The sequence below is a fragment of the Meles meles genome, chromosome 10 (genome assembly GCF_922984935.1).
Source record: "Meles meles chromosome 10, mMelMel3.1 paternal haplotype, whole genome shotgun sequence".
NCBI lineage: Eukaryota > Metazoa > Chordata > Mammalia > Carnivora > Mustelidae > Meles > Meles meles.
This window is the reverse complement of record NC_060075.1, coordinates 12495227-12511378: the sequence shown is the minus strand read 5'-3', so window position 1 is coordinate 12511378 and position 16152 is coordinate 12495227. Positions and strand designations below refer to the sequence as shown.

Here is a 16152-nt window from a genome sequence, read left to right as displayed (position 1 = left end):
TTACTATGACTACAGGAAGTCCAAAGTCAGAAAAAGGAGTTAACCAGCCACTCAAATTAGGTTTTTAAGAGATTTGCAGCCTTAAACCTTATAAAGAAATAATAAGCTACAGTGCCAATTTTTTAAACTTAAGAATTATATTAATGAGCTAGGATGTTCCCATCTATTAGGAAGTACATATTTTTCCTTAAATTAAATCTAGGTGAAGCATGAGATTTTAATCAGGGATTTGTTTGGTGAGCAAAAAATTGCAGCTAAAGGAGTTAGTGGCTGTGCCAAGGTTATTTAACACTGTATCACGCAGTGACATCTCGCCAGGTTGACCGCTGACTGCATCATTTGATCATGCCAGCTGCATGCGTAGCTGATTGGGCAGGAAGCAATTCCATTATCATGGCATGGACCGTAGGCAATAAAGTCCCATGACTTTATTGAGCGATAAGGAGATTAATTTTGCACGCTTGGAATTTGAGACATGTATGGAGTCTCCTGGTGGAGCTTGCAATTTGCAAATATGGGTGTGATGACAGAAAGTCTGATGAAGAGAGGAGTGAGAAGCCTGGGAGTGTTATGACAAGTAGAAATCACACTGTAATAATCTTTAAGATGAATCAGGTAGAAGTCTTTTTTTTTTAAGATTTATTTATTTATTTGACAGAGAGAGAAATCACAAGTAGGCAGAGAGGTAAGCAGAGAGAGAGGGGGAAACAGGCCTCTGCTGAGTGGAGAGCCCATTGTGGGGCTCGATCCCAGGACCCTGAGATCGTGACCTGTGCCGAAGGCAGAGGATTAACCCACTGAGCCACCCAGGTGCCCCAGAAGTCTTTTTAATACATATTTTTATAAAAAATAAATGCCTTTTTGTTGTTGTTAGTTCTTGGGGTTGTCTTTAACTTTTTGGTAACAAGTTTATTGAGCTACAGTTCACACAATATGTAATATACCATTTTTTTTATTTTATTTATTTTTTCAGTGTAACAGTATTCATTCTTTTTGCACAACACCCAGTGCTCCATGCAAAACGTGCCCTCCCCATTACCCACCACCTGTTCCCCCAACCTCCCACCCCTGACCCTTCAAAACCCTCAGGTTGCCCCAACCTCCCACCCCTGACCCTTCAAAATTTTTTTTTAAAGATTTTTCTTTATTTATTCGACAGACAGAGATCATAAATAGGGAGAGAGGCAGGCAGAGAGAGAGGAGGAAGCAGGCTTCCTGCTGAGCAGAGAGCCCGATGCGGGGCTCCATCCCAGGACCCTGAGATCATGACCTGAGCCGAAAGCAGAGGCTTAACCCACTGAGCCACCCAGGCATCCTATAACATACCATTCTTAAGTGTAGAATTCACTGGTTTTCATATATTTGCCAAGTTGTGCAACCATTATGCAGACAATTTTGGAAAAATTTCTTTACCCTCAAAATAAGCCCTCCACCTTTTAGATATCACCCCTCAGTCCTCCCTTGCCCTGCCCCCATTATCTCCAGCCCCAGGAGATGCAGCCCTAGGCATTTACTACTCTGTCATGATACATCTGTGTATAGTGTATATACATCTGTGTATGCTAGATATTTCATAGGAATGGAATCATATGGAGTCACATAAATGGAATAAATAAATGTGGTCTTTTATTCCTGCCTTCTTTCACTTAGCATAACATTTTTAAGGTTCTAGCAAGTTGTAGCATGTGTCCGTACTTCATTTCTTTAATATGGATGAATAGTATGATGTTGTATGAATATACTACATTTTATATATCAGCTCGTAGATGCTTGGGTTGTTTCCACTTTTGCACTATTAAGAAAAATGCTGCTATGAATATTCGTGTACAAGTTTTTGTATAGACATTGTTTCAGTTCTCTAGGGTGCATACCTAGAATTGGAATTTCCCCTTTGTATAGTAACTCTATGTTTATTTCTGTGGGAACTCCCATATTCTTTTATAAGGAGGCGGCACCCTTTTACATTCCTTCAGCAGTGCATGTGGGGTCCAGTGTCTCAACATCCTTGCCAACACTTATTATTGTCTTCCTGCTAGGTGTGAATGAAGTAGTATGCCACCGTGGCTTCTATTGATTTGTGCTTTCCCTGATAACTAATCTCATTGAATGTCTTTTCTTGTACTTACTGGCCATTCATTTTTTAAAAAGATTTTATTTATTTATTTGAATGACAGAGGGAGAGAAAACAAGTAGGGAGAGTGGAGGAGGGAGAAGCAGACTCCCCACCAAGCAGGGAGCCCCATGTGGGGCTTGATCCCAGAACCCTGGGATCGTGACCTGAGCAGAAGGCAGATGCTTAACTGACTGAGCCACCCAGGTGTACCTTACTGGCCATTCATAATCTTCTTTGGAGAAATGTCTATTCACAAATGGTGTCAATTTTTACATTAGATTACCTTTTTATTATTTAATTGTAAGTGTTTTTATATCCTCTACATACAAGTCCCTTACCAGACATATGATTGATTATACTGACAATTTGGGCTAGATAATTCTTTGTTGCGGGTGGTGGCTGAACTGTTCATTACAAGATGTTTAGCAACACCCCTCCAAATGCCAAAAACACTCTCCCCAACCCCAGGATGTAGCAATCAAATGTCTTTCTAGATGTCACCAAATGTCGCACCAGCAAAATCACTGATGGTTGGGTACCAATGTCTTAAGGAAATCTAGAATCTTTTTATATAGCTTGAGCTAATTTGAACTAGGTGATTAATGTCATAGTGGGTTAATAACACCACAGTTAGTTTATGTTAGGAAATCAGCTTCCTATGAGCAATATATTTCAAAAATTTAAGAGGAAAACAATTTTCTATGAAATTTCAGTTTCCTTCAACAAATGTCTTAGTTTCAAGGTTAAAAATCAATAGTCCCTGAGAGTTTAAAGATTTTTACACTTTTTAACTCCTATGGAGAAGCTCTTTGCTCCTTTTCACCAAACAGACTTAGAAATTCAAAATTTAAAGCACCAAGACATAATGTAAGTATAGCTTTAACTTAAATTTTCCATTAATAGGTTTTTAGCTATTTGTTAAATTTTTCCTTACATAAGGAGATTTAATAGCTAGTTCAAGGATAATCTTAGATCACCTTATTAACAAAATTCCATTCTTTAAAAATTCTTTGTTCAAGCTGCTAGAAGAGTCTTATAATATTTGCTTAGGTTACATTTTCTAACCAAGGCTCAATTTAAAAAATATAGGCTTTATGAGTATTTCTGCAAGAGTAGAGGTAATTTATAGAAAAGAAAGAAGAGAATTAATTGCTTCAAGGACAGATATATTGGAATATTGGTAAGAGATGGAATGTCGATAAGGGCAAGAATAGAACATGAAATGGAACTGACTCTTAAGAAATAAGATTTATAGAACCTACATGAGAAGATTGAGTAAAGTGGGCATCTACTAAGGATTATTTCAAGGAAGCAATGTGTGGGGAAACAGATCTAAAATACCTGAATATCATGAAGAAATACTTAGATTTAATATACTGTGTCACTGGTGACTTTGAAAATATCAGACTCAGTGAAATAAGGAAACATAAGAACTGAAATACAGGAGATGTAGGATTGAATTATGAGTCAAGTCCACAGACATAACAAACAGAGGCTACCTTTTCTGAGACAATATGGCACTAAAAAAGAGATGTGGTGGTTGCTTGCTATAGAGAGAACAAGTAAAGAGTTTGTTAGAATGGAGTGTTCTGGAGCATAACTGGAACCTAGAGGAGCAAAGAGGGTCTGGGGAAGAATTGATGGAGTAAGTTATGTAGAGGCAGGAGGGCTTGGGAACTAGAGCAATGTGGTAGAATGGTCTAAGAATCATGAAGGTGAAGATGATGATGACTTTGCTAATGATAGTAAAGAATACATTTTGAGCACTGACTCTACTCATGTAGCGTACCTCGAGCTAGGTGCTACTATCTCCACTTTACAGATGATAAAATGTTATTTGCCATAGTTTGCACAACTACTAAGTGTAGGAGCAGGAATTTGAATCCATGTCAGTCTGACTTGAGCCTGAATTCCTAGCTACTCTCCTCTGCTTTAGCTTTTATCATCATAGCCATGTCAGCCTTCATGGTTATATGCTTGCTACATTGGCACAGAAGAAACCAGTCAGTAGCCTTCACATTTCCTCATCTGGGGTATCTATCCTTAGTTCAACCAAGATTTTCTGGTTTTACAACCACTTGATCCTCACTTGAAATACCCTCTTCCGTAGGCACATCCCCATATACCCTGGAGTGAAAGAATCCCTTGGCTACTTATCCTTAATGTTTCTCAGAGAGGTCATGATTATCCTGATCAGTAATTGTGACCGCTTTGACTATATACAAGATTATCTGCTCCAGTTATCTGCTCCAGTTGAAGCAATGAGTAGTTTATTCTTTTTTCTTGCTTGCAGATACCTATGAAAATGGAAACTATTTCTTGGCAAATATTACTGCAGCTCAGGTAAGACTAATTTACTGAATTTTATAAACCCATTCCCAGTTAGCTACAGATTAAACATTATCAGTTAACTATGTCAAAATAATATCCTACATCTTAATAGGAGGAACGTCCTACCTTTACACTTATACATTGGGTCTATCAACATTAACATAAGGAATAAACAGTCCTTATTTTGACAATTATCCAATATGCCATCAGTTTTTTATAAGAAGAAACTTGTAGTTCATATAATGCTGGTGAAAAAAATGGGTCTTCAAATGTATGACATGTTTTCTGGGGATGAGACAGCATTTTCTGGCTGATATTTTGCAGGATAAATGCTAGATCATTTATCTATTGCATAACAATGGTGTATAAGAAACAACTTCAAAACTTCAGCAGCTTGTAACAATAAGTAAATAATTTAAACAATAAATTATTTAGCCCAGGAGTTTTTAGTGTTCTGATAATCTGGGCTGGACTTAGCTGATCTTGGCTGGCTTACACTCAGTAATGGGACTGTTTGGCTGCGTGGATGATCCTGGCTGTACTCACTCACATAGGTATGTATGTATAAGAGTGAGCTGGATCTTCAGTGATCTACGAAAATGAAATATGTTCAATTGGCATTATGGAGAATTAACAAGACTTTGAGACTGACTGCAAGCAGAATCAAGGGAAAATGAAAAAAAGAGGATATAACTTGAAGTAAATGGGCATCCTAAAGAGATAGCTTTGTGAAAGCCTACAGTTTTGTTTTGGGGTTTTTTGGTTTTTGTTTTTAAAGATATATTTATTTATTTGAAAGAGAGAGAGTGAAACAGAACACACACATAGAGGTAGAGGGAGTAGTAGACTCCCCGCTGAGCAAGGAGCCCAATATGGGGCTTGATCCCAGGATTCTAGGATCATGACCTAAGTCAAAAGCAGACGCTTAACCAACTGAACCACCCAGGTGTCCCTGGGAAAGGCCACTATTAAATTGCCTGGAAATTTCCAAGCCAGTCCTTATATTAATATGACCTAAGATTGCCTTATGGCAGGTCTGGGCAGGATGTTTTTTATGACTGTGGTAGAGGGCAAAAACAGAAGTGGAAATGCTTGAGCATTTTTTAAAATCTCCAATTTGCGGCAAGTTGACTTATATTCTATTAACAAGGGGAAGTCAGATGGCCTAGCCCAAAGACAAAGGTGGGATACAATGCCCCATCCAGAGAGGGAGGGCAGTGCCAAAATTACATGGAAAAAGGGTATGAATAGGGAGGAGTGAATAATTGGAGAAAATAATACAACCAATCTACCAGGCATGTTAAATGACTCCAGAGATAACCTATATCATTCTCATTAGAGTAGGAATATCATTCTATGCCAAACCTGGAATTTGCTTCTCTATAATTTTTACCTATTGATTTGCATTTAAGGAAAAGCATAGCACAAATCGATTGTCTTTTCTACATAGCAGTGCTTCAGTTATTTGAAGATGTCTGTTATATATACCTTCCATCTTCTTTTGGAATTATTCCTCTGCAGGCTAACTTCACACTTTCTCTGTTTTATTCTTTTTTTTTTTTTTTAAAGATTTTATTTATTTATTTATTTGACAGAGAGAGATACAAGTAGGCAGAGAGGCAGGCAGAGAGAGTGAGAGGGAAGCAGGCTCCCTGCCGAGCAGAGAGCCTGATGCGGGACTCAATCCCAGGACCCTGAGATCATGACCTGAGCCGAAGGCAGCAGCTTAAACCACTGAGCCACCCTAAACAGATCTGATTATTCTGTTTGGACCACAATTAGTCTAGATTCCTCTCAAAACATGGTACCCAGGATTGAAAGAATACCTTAAACTGCATTATCCAGTATGATAGTTACCAGCCACATGTGACTTTTTTTTTTTTTTTTTTGAGAGAGAAAGAGAGCACACATGCACACTCAAGCATAAGCGGAGTTGGGGGGACGGCAGAGGGAGAGGGAAAGAGAGAATTGTAAGCAGGCTCCCTACCCAGTGCAGTGTGGAGGCTTGTGTGGGGCTCTATCTCTTGACTCTGAGATCATGACCTGAGCCGAAATTAAGAGTTGGACCCTTAACCGACTAAGCCACCCAGGCATCCCTTGTGACTTTTGAGCACTGGAAATGTGACTAGGCTAATTTGAAATGTTTGAAAGATTGTAAAATACCTCATTAATATTTCTATATTGAATACATATTAAAATGATAATATTTTGGATATGTTGGGTTAAATAAAATGTATTTTCAAATCAATTTCTCCTATTTCCTTTACTTTAAAAAAATATGGCTATGAGAAAATTTAAAATTACATATATGGCTTGCCATATATTTCTGTAGGATGACATGAACTTTATACTGCAAAACAGGCAACCTCAAAACATCAGTGACATGAAACAATAAATAGTTCATTGTCCAACTCTTACCTCTTTTTAGCTATACTCTATTTTCTTACTCCTACTGCCTCATGTTTTTAAACATTTTTAAATTTAAATTTTTAAACAGATGTATCATATGCTATAAATCTCATGGTTATCTAAATTATTAAACACATGCATCACATAAATCTCATGGTCATCTAAAACTTTCAAATTATCTTCATAGACATAATTGTCAGGTCATGCTCTCTCCATCCTGCAGTTGCCTTTTGAAACTAAATGCGGGACTTTGTATGCTAATTAAATATGTAAATTCTCTGTTCTTAACTTAAGAAAAGTTGAATCAAAAACTACATATCTTTCCGCTCAAAATGTTTTTTTTTTTTTAAATGAAACTGTTGATTTAGAAATCCTGGATTTTAGTTCTGTTTGTACTAACTAGTTATTTAACATAGGGAAGACACTTCCCCTGTTTAACCTGTGTTTCTTTATTATAAAGCATTACATTTTCCTTAAACGCTTTCTAACACTAAAACCTCATTCTTCTCTTATTCCAAAGAAGTGATAAGTGAATTCTTATTTCTGTGTGATCTTTGAAGGCGTTTCTTTCTAAGGATCAGAGGCTTGACATGAAAGAAAGCTTCTAACTTTGCATGGCGTAATTATCAATGGCGTGCTGGCTGCTGTGGGGTAATGGGGATGTGGAGCTGATTTGTGGCATTGGCTAATTCCTGTGGTTTAAGTACTCCCACCATTTTAGCCAATTTCAAGCTATCAGCTGGCTTTCAGAATTCCAGGCAATTTTAACAGTAGGCTCTCACAAATCAATAAGCTCTAGCTTCAGCAGACCCATTTACTTCAAATTATATCCCCTTTTCTTCATTTTCCCTTGATTCCACTTGTGCGGTCAGTCTCAAAGCTTATTAAATGCTCCAGAAAGCCAGTTGAATGGATTACTTTTTCTTTCTACTGTTGCCATGAGAGTCAAGGAGTTTGTGGTATCACTCCACTGCAGTTATTTCCTTGGTGCATCCCATAAAATCTTCCTCATCCTACCCATCTTAACCAGTCTTATTTTGTTTGCTCAGCATGAGCTACCATAGCTCTTGCACTTAATAAACATGACTTTTTTCCCACGTGACTCTGCCTCCAGCCCCTTCCTCATTTATTTCACCTTTCTAAATCCATCCACCCTTCCAGGCTTCCTAAAGTCCCATGTCCTTCCCAAGTCCTTTCTTGACTCGCTCTCTTCTGTAGCAAGTTCTCGTTTCTCTTAGCACCCGTGACACATATTCACTATGATTTTCATTTAGGCCTTAATCACATATTACTTTGTGATTTACCTCACATTAGTTTAAACCTTTTGTTGATACAAAAACAGTTCATGATTTTGTCGAGTCCTAGACTTATTGCAAACTGTCCTTAGTCTAGGGGCTGTTTGCTGGGATTCTGTGTTCACACTGTGTTAACTCATACAGAGCTACGCACATGGGTGCATCATGATTCCAACCATATCTGTGTCGTTTAGCTACTCTCTTTACTCCCAGAGCCTCAATTTCCTCATCAGTAAAACTGAGATAACGATGCTTGCTTTTCAAAATCCTTGTAAAAGTTAGTAACGATATAAGGAAAATAACTTTCATTATGTTGGTGTTATCAAGTTTATCACAGCAGATGCTCAGGAAGTGTTTCTTCATGAAGTGTTTAAGAATAAAAACAGCAAATTAGCACAACAATCATAATTTGAGGTTTCTTAATATTTTAATGTGAAATACAGCCTCTTGATAGATGTCCTATGTATTTTTTCTCTTTATATATTCTTTATAGAATCTATTGCAAATCCAGACCATACACAATAAGTATCTGAGTGACTCAAATCCACTGAAAGTTGGATATATTAAAATCTGGGGAACAAGCTCTACTTTGGTGACACAAGTCACTCTCACCTATGACAACCAGCAAATTACAGTGGTGAATTTCAAGAGTGACCCTTACAGTCAGGTATGTCACAAAGGAATGTTATATCATAAATTAAGTTTATTATTCTGCAGAGTTATCACCACTTTTATTTTCATTCTTTCACTTGTTTTTATTTGAAAGGTTATAAAGGTACATGCGGTAGTATGTTCCTGAAAAGTTGGGAGTGTTGAATCCTATTGTAAAATGTGTAGCATCAGTGGTCTTCCCAATGTAGTCCAGGAATCTATGACCAGTGGTCTGGTGAATTCCTTTCCATGTGCTTCCCAGAAGTGGTTCTATGTGTTAGGTGAGGTTAGTGTCTCAGGCTAGCATAACAAAACTTATTTCCTTCTGTGGCAGAGGCTAAAATGAAAAAGTGATCCGCTAAAATTGTTGGAGATTTTTTCCCTCTTTCCTGAAATTGCTCATGATCCTGGTCAAATTGGTAGATCTTACAGGTTGGTGCAAATTCAACTGTGGTGATCATGATGATGATTATGTCCCACCTGTGATGTGAGATAAAATTATTTGGTTAACAAAACAGAGGGATAAATAGCAGACCCTACTAGACCTTCTAGCAGGGTCTGCTTTTGGAGCTCTCTACTTGGAAGACAAATTACTAGTAGAGTTACCAAGAGTAACTACAGAGGGAAAAGTATCCCGCTTTATAACACTAGACCTGTCCTAAGCATGTCCTAAGTATGACCTAGAGGGGACCATTTAGCAAAATGAAAATGGATAAGTATAATTCCTGTGCTCCAAGCAGTGAATGAGTACCTGCCCTGCTGATACTTGGATTTTGGAAAATAACCCTCTGAACAATCAGATTAGCTTTTCTCTCTCTAGTCTTTTCTAGTTCTCTACTTCAACACATTTTTCCTGGGCTACTGAGCTCAAGACCACACTCTGCAAGTAATTACTCCCAGTTAAGACTAATTCAGACCTTCTTTGTAGGAAATTTTGTAGCATATCAGATGCCTATTATATGCCAGCTACTATACTAGGTGTTGGGGCTGGTGAAAACATGAAACCGGACTGCCCTTTGGAAGGTTAAAATCTAGTGGCAAAGGAAAGAGATTTTTATAAGTGTTGGTTATCAATGCTTAATCAAAGCTGCAAATACTTGTAAGCAATGTGGTGTGGCCTGATGAAGTGAAAAGACACGGATTTCCAGCACAAGGATCATACACACAACATATTCCCCTATTTACCTGTCTAGAGTCAGTGACCCAGAAAGGAATCTTTTTATCCTTTCATTAATCTCTGGAAAAGAATGAATGTATTGGTCCATAGCCCGCGCCCCCCAATGGGCTATGGACATTGGGGAGGGGAGGCGAACCATAAGAGACTATGGACTCTGAAAAACAACCTGAGGGTTTTGAAGGATCAGGGGTGGGAGGTTGGGGGAACAGGTGGTGGGTAATGGGGAGGGCACGTTTTGCATGGAGCACTGGGTTTGTGCAAAAAGAATGAATACTGTTACGCTGAAAAAATAAATAAAAGGGAAAAAAAAAACTTAAAAAAAATACCATCATGTAATTCTGTTATTGACAATAAATAAACTGCATAAATTGTCTTAGAAAAAAAAAAAGAATGAATGTATTGGTTTTTGTTAAATTGTAATTTGAAAAATGACTTAAATGTGATGTTTAAGAAGTACTCAAATACCAACTTTATCTCTTCTTTTCTGGCAGAAGCTGACTATTCAACTTACCGACAAGATTATCAGCCTAGAAAAGCTAACAGTGGTTACATGGATATATGGTGGCCCTATAGTTTCTACCACAACTATGACAAGTACCTTCCCCACAAGTTCTCTACATCCTTCTACAGTTTCTACTACAGCTACCACTTTTGATACTATTATCACTACTTCTGTTTATACTAGTACCACTCTTCCTATCCCAACCACTACTTTCTCCACAAGTACCACTGAAGTTACAACTAGTATTACTGGTCCTAATACTACTACATCTTTCCTAACAAGTACTACTGAAGTTATAACTAATTCTAATGTTTCTGATAGCACTACGCCTTCCCCCACAAATACGACCACTAGCAGTAGTACACTTCCTACCACGGGCACTGCCTTCCCGACGACAGGTACTACTGCCTTTACGACTACTCCTACCGTCCCTTCCAGCACGAAGCCTTCCTCCGCGAACACCACCGCTAGCAATAGTACTCTCCCTACCACGGACACTCCCTTCCCGACGACAGGTACTACTGCCTTTACACCTATTACTACCATTCCTCCCAGCACTACGCCTTCCCCCGTGAACACCACCACTAGCAATAGTACTCTCCCTACCACGGACACTCCCTTCCCGACGACAGGTACTACTGCCTTTACACCTACTACTACCATCCCTGCCAGCACTACGCCTTCCCCCGTGAATACGACCGCTAGCAATAGTACTCTTCCTACCACGGACACTCCCTTCCCGATGACAGGTACTACTGCCTTTACACCTACTACTACCGTCCCTCCCAGCACTACGCCTTCCCCCATGAACACCACCGCTACCAATAGTACTCTTCCTACTACGGACGCTCCCTTCCCAACGACGGTCTTTACGCCTACTCCTACCGTCCCTTCCAGCACTATGCCTTCCCCCACGAATACGACCGCTAGCAATAGTACTCTTCCTACCACGGACACTCCCTTCCCGACGACAGGTACTACTGCCTTTACACCTATTACTGCCATCACTCCCAGCACTACGCCTTCCTCCACGAATACCACCTCAAGCAATAGTACTCTTCCTACCACAGACACTCCCTTCCCGACGACAGGTACTACTACCTTTACACCTACTCCTACTGTTCCTCCCAGTACTACGCCTTCCCCCACGAACACCACCACTAGCAATAGTACTCTTCCTACCACGGACACTCCCTTCCCAACGACAGGTACTACTGCCTTTACACCTGCTACTACCGTCCCTTCCAGCACTATGCCTCCCTATGCAAACACCACCGCTAGCAATAGTACACTTCCTACCACGGACACTCCCTTCCCAACGACAGGTACTACTGCCTTTACACCTATTACTACCGTCCCTCCCAGCACTACGCCTTCCCCCATGAACACCACCGTTACCAATAATACTCATCCTACTACGGACCCTCCCTTCCCGACAACGGCCTTTACGCCTACTCCTACCGTCCCTTCCAGCACTATGCCTTCCCCCGTGAATACGACCGCTAGCAATAGTACTCTTCCTACCACGGACGCTCCATTCCCGACGACAGGTACTACTGCCTTTACACCTATTACTACCATCCCTCCCAGCACTACGCCTTCCTCCACGAATACCACCGCAAGCAATAGTACTCTTCCTACCACAGACACTCCTTTCCCGACGACGGCCTTTACGCCTACTCCTACCATCCCTTCTAGCACTATGCCTTCCCCCACGAATACGACCACTAGCAATAGTACTCTTCCTACCACGGACACTCCCTTCCCAATGACAGGTACTACTACCTTTACACCTACTCCTACCGTTCCTCCCAGCACTACGCCTTCCCCCATGAATACCACCGCAAGCAATAGTACTCTTCCTACCACAGACACTCCCTTCCCAACGACGGCCTTTACGCCTACTCCTACCGTCCCTTCCAGCACTATGCCTTCCCCCGTGAATACGACCGCTAGCAATAGTACTCTTCCAACCACGGACACTCCCTTCCCAATGACAGGTACTACTACCTTTACACCTACTCCTACCGTTCCTCCCAGCACTATGCCTCCCTTTGCAAACACCACCGCTAGCAATAATACTCTTCCTACCACAGATGCTCCCTTCCCGACGACAGGTACTACTGCCTTTACACCTACTACTACCGTCCCTTCCAGCACTATGCCTCCCTATGCAAACACCACCGCTAGCAATAATACTCTTCCTACCACAGACGCTCCCTTCCCGACGACAGGTACTACTGCCTTTACACCTACTACTACCGTCCCTTCCAGCACTATGCCTCCCTATGCAAACACCACCGCTAGCAATAGTACTCTTCCTACCACGGACACTCCCTTCCCAACGACAGGTACTACTACCTTTACACCTATTACTACTGTCCCTCCCAGCACTACGCCTTCCTCCACGAATACCACCTCAAGCAATAGTACTCTTCCAACCACGGACACTCCCTTCCCGACGACGGCCTTTACGCCTACTCCTACCGTCCCTTCCAGCACTATGCCTTCCCCCACGAATACGACCACTAGCAATAGTACTCTTCCTACCACAGACACTCCCTTCCCAACAACAGGTACTACTACCTTTACACCTACTCCTACCGTTCCTCCCAGCACTACGCCTTCCCCCATGAATACCACCGCAAGCAATAGTACTCTTCCTACCACGGACACTCCCTTCCCGATGACAGGTACTACTGCCTTTACACCTATTACTACCATCCCTCCCAGCACTACGCCTTCCTCCACGAATACCACCGCAAGCAATAGTACTCTTCCTACCACGGACGCTCCCTTCCCGATGACAGGTACTACTGCCTTTACACCTACTACTACCATCCTTTATAGCACTATGCCTTCCCCTACAAGTGTCACTACTACTAACACTAGTGCTACCCTTCCTATCACAAGCAGTGCCTTCCCAGCAAGCACTATTGAAGTTACAGCTAGTCCTGCTGTTACTAATAGCACTGTGCTTTCCCCTATAAGTACTAATGCTGGCACTAGTACTTCTCTTCCTATCATAACCACTCATTTCCCAACAAGTAATACTGATGCTAACACCAATAGTACTGTTCTAATTACCACTACTCTTTCCCCAATAAGTACCCATACTACTAGCACCAGTAATACTGATGCAATTACAACCACTCCTTCTGTGAATAGTAGTGCCAGTAGTATTCTCAATAGTTTTCCTAGTACGACTCCTTTTTCTGTGACTACTCATGTTATGAACACTACTGTTGCTATGGTAACCACTTCTATAAGTACTGATGTTGCTAGCACTGGCAACCATACTCCTATTACCAGTTCTCCTTCCCCTACAATATCTGGTGGTAATAGTACTAGTAATACTATTCCTACAGTATCTACTTCTTCTACAGATATTTACACTACTAGCACTAATACCATAGCTATCTCTACCACCAATACTATAAATAGTACAGGGCAGACAGTAAATATTAGTGATGCAGATAACTCTAGCAGTGTTCCAGGTAACACTACACATATTTCTATTCCAAATACCGCAGTAGGTTTAGGCACATCAATGACTACTCTTCTAGACACAACTCACCATCAGGTAACAAAAAACTCTACAGTCAGTTATTTATCTATGATTACAACTAATGCTACCACCAGTATTATAAATACTACCACATATGCTCTGAATACTATCATTCTTGATAGAACAACAATGAATGCTTCTGCTCCCATACCAACTTATATTGAAAATGCCATAAATGCTACTGTAGATCCATGATTACTATCCAAAGCAGTATAATTACTACAGACATCTCTTTAAAACAACTATTACAGATATAAAAAATCAATGAAAGATACATGATTTTATGCTACAGAAGTTTTCACAGATATTAACACCAGCTTTTATAAATATGGCTACTCCAAGCACTATAGACATAGCTGATATATCTAAAGATACATCCATGACTATTTTTATAAGTATAATTAAAGAAACCATGGATACTTCTTCTGTAGCCAGAATATGTACTCTTATTTTAAAAATTATAATCCCTATAGACCTATCAATTAAACTGTAGATATTTTATATATCCTCACTAGAGACTTCATAGATGATTTTGGTATCTCAGAAAATACCACATTAGTCTCTGTAAATACTATTGCTTTAGATGTAGTTATTAAAGTAAACTAACTTGTTCTTAGGTTATAGGACATGATACCACAACTGAAAGCACTGGTGATATGTGGTACTCACATGGCCACTGTAGCAACATTTGTTAATATTATAGTAATTATTTAATTAGTAATGTTAAATCATGCCTTATTTTCCTATGGATTTTTTCACATACCATGGATACCAATAGAGTAATACACTATTACACATCCTGAAAATATTCTCACTTCTAAAACAATCCTAGGTATAACCATAGATATGGAAAGTGCTACCACTGTAGATCTTGTATGTATTTGGACTCCAGGAACTAAAATAATTAAATTAAAAATGTTAGATGTTACTTTTACTATCATAGGAAATAAAAATGTGATTATAGATATTAAAAACATAACTTCCTAAACTTTGCAACCACTACTTCCATAGGTACTACTGATACTCTTACTGTAAATTTGATAAGTACTTTTATTTACAGACCTTAATTGCACTTCCAGGGAATTAACAGTTAATTTTCCTTAGGAGATAATCTTAGGGTCCTTGCTGTTACCCTGAATGACTGGATTCAATTACAAATCTCTAACTCTTCTGTAGACTAGAAATCACCCAGGTGGAGATGAATATTTAAAGATATGGCTTAGGGGAGATAGTCTCTGCCCTGGGATTGGAGTTCTTGTTGACTTTTAATTGGTTATAATCTTGTTTACTTTTTCTCTTATCTACCAGCTTTTCCCTTATTACTTCACTGTGAACTCCCCTTCTGTGTTAGGACTTTCATCATGTTCTAGGTCTTTCATATCCAAATTTACTATTTATCCTTGGTCTGTTACTTTCTTAGATCAGCCAGACCCCATAAATATACTCATCGTCATAACCAAATATAGCCAGTTGAATGCTATTGAAGACATAATCCTAGGACAGTATTCTCAAAATGTAGTTTGGAGACCCATGGAGGCCATAGAACTCTTTCTGGGGTTCACAAGGTCAAATCTGTTTTCATAATACTATGTTTTTCTATTCCTTTTTAACTTTCATCCTCTATTAGTAGACAGTGGCATTTTCCAGAGACTTTATGCTGTGTGGTGTCACTATAGATGAATACAGAAAGAGATATATGTATCTACCTGTATCTATTGAGATAGACATTAAACAGATTTACAAAATATAAAATATCATTCTTTTCACAATTTTATGCTTTGAAAATATATTTGTTTTTCATAAAATATTTTATTTATGTGAACATGCAGTTGATATATTGTTATTTTTAATGAATGAAAAAATAAATATTTTACAAAGTATTTTACAAATGACTCAAGTTTAATTTTGAAAGTACATGTTAACAGATACAAGCCACCTAAACCAAGCACAGGGTCTTCACTAAATTTGAATGTAAAGGTTTTATTTTTTTTTAAGATTCTATTTATTTATTTGAGAGAGAGAGAGAAAGCATGAATGGGGGGGAGCAAAAGGAGGGGGGCAAGGAGACTCCACACTGAGCATGGAGCCCACCTCATGGCTCAATCT

General features: G+C 39.5%; 1 protein-coding gene across 6 annotated transcripts in view; it reads left to right on the top strand.

Moving 5' to 3' along the window:
• Positions 1 to 15906, top strand: part of MGAM2 (maltase-glucoamylase 2 (putative)) — a 93050-nt gene extending 77144 nt beyond the window's left edge. For 3 of the 6 annotated variants that reach the window (XM_046020164.1, XM_046020165.1, XM_046020170.1), the window contains 3 exons: positions 4407 to 4456; positions 8642 to 8815; positions 10468 to 15906. In XM_046020164.1, the coding sequence (XP_045876120.1) occupies positions 4407 to 4456; positions 8642 to 8815; positions 10468 to 14241 (3998 nt within the window). In that variant the 3' untranslated portion in view covers positions 14242 to 15906. The remainder of the gene's footprint in view (positions 1 to 4406; positions 4457 to 8641; positions 8816 to 10467) is intronic. The other 3 variants (XM_046020169.1, XM_046020167.1, XM_046020166.1) reach the window with 3 other exon arrangements.
• Positions 15907 to 16152: the final 246 nt, after the last annotated feature.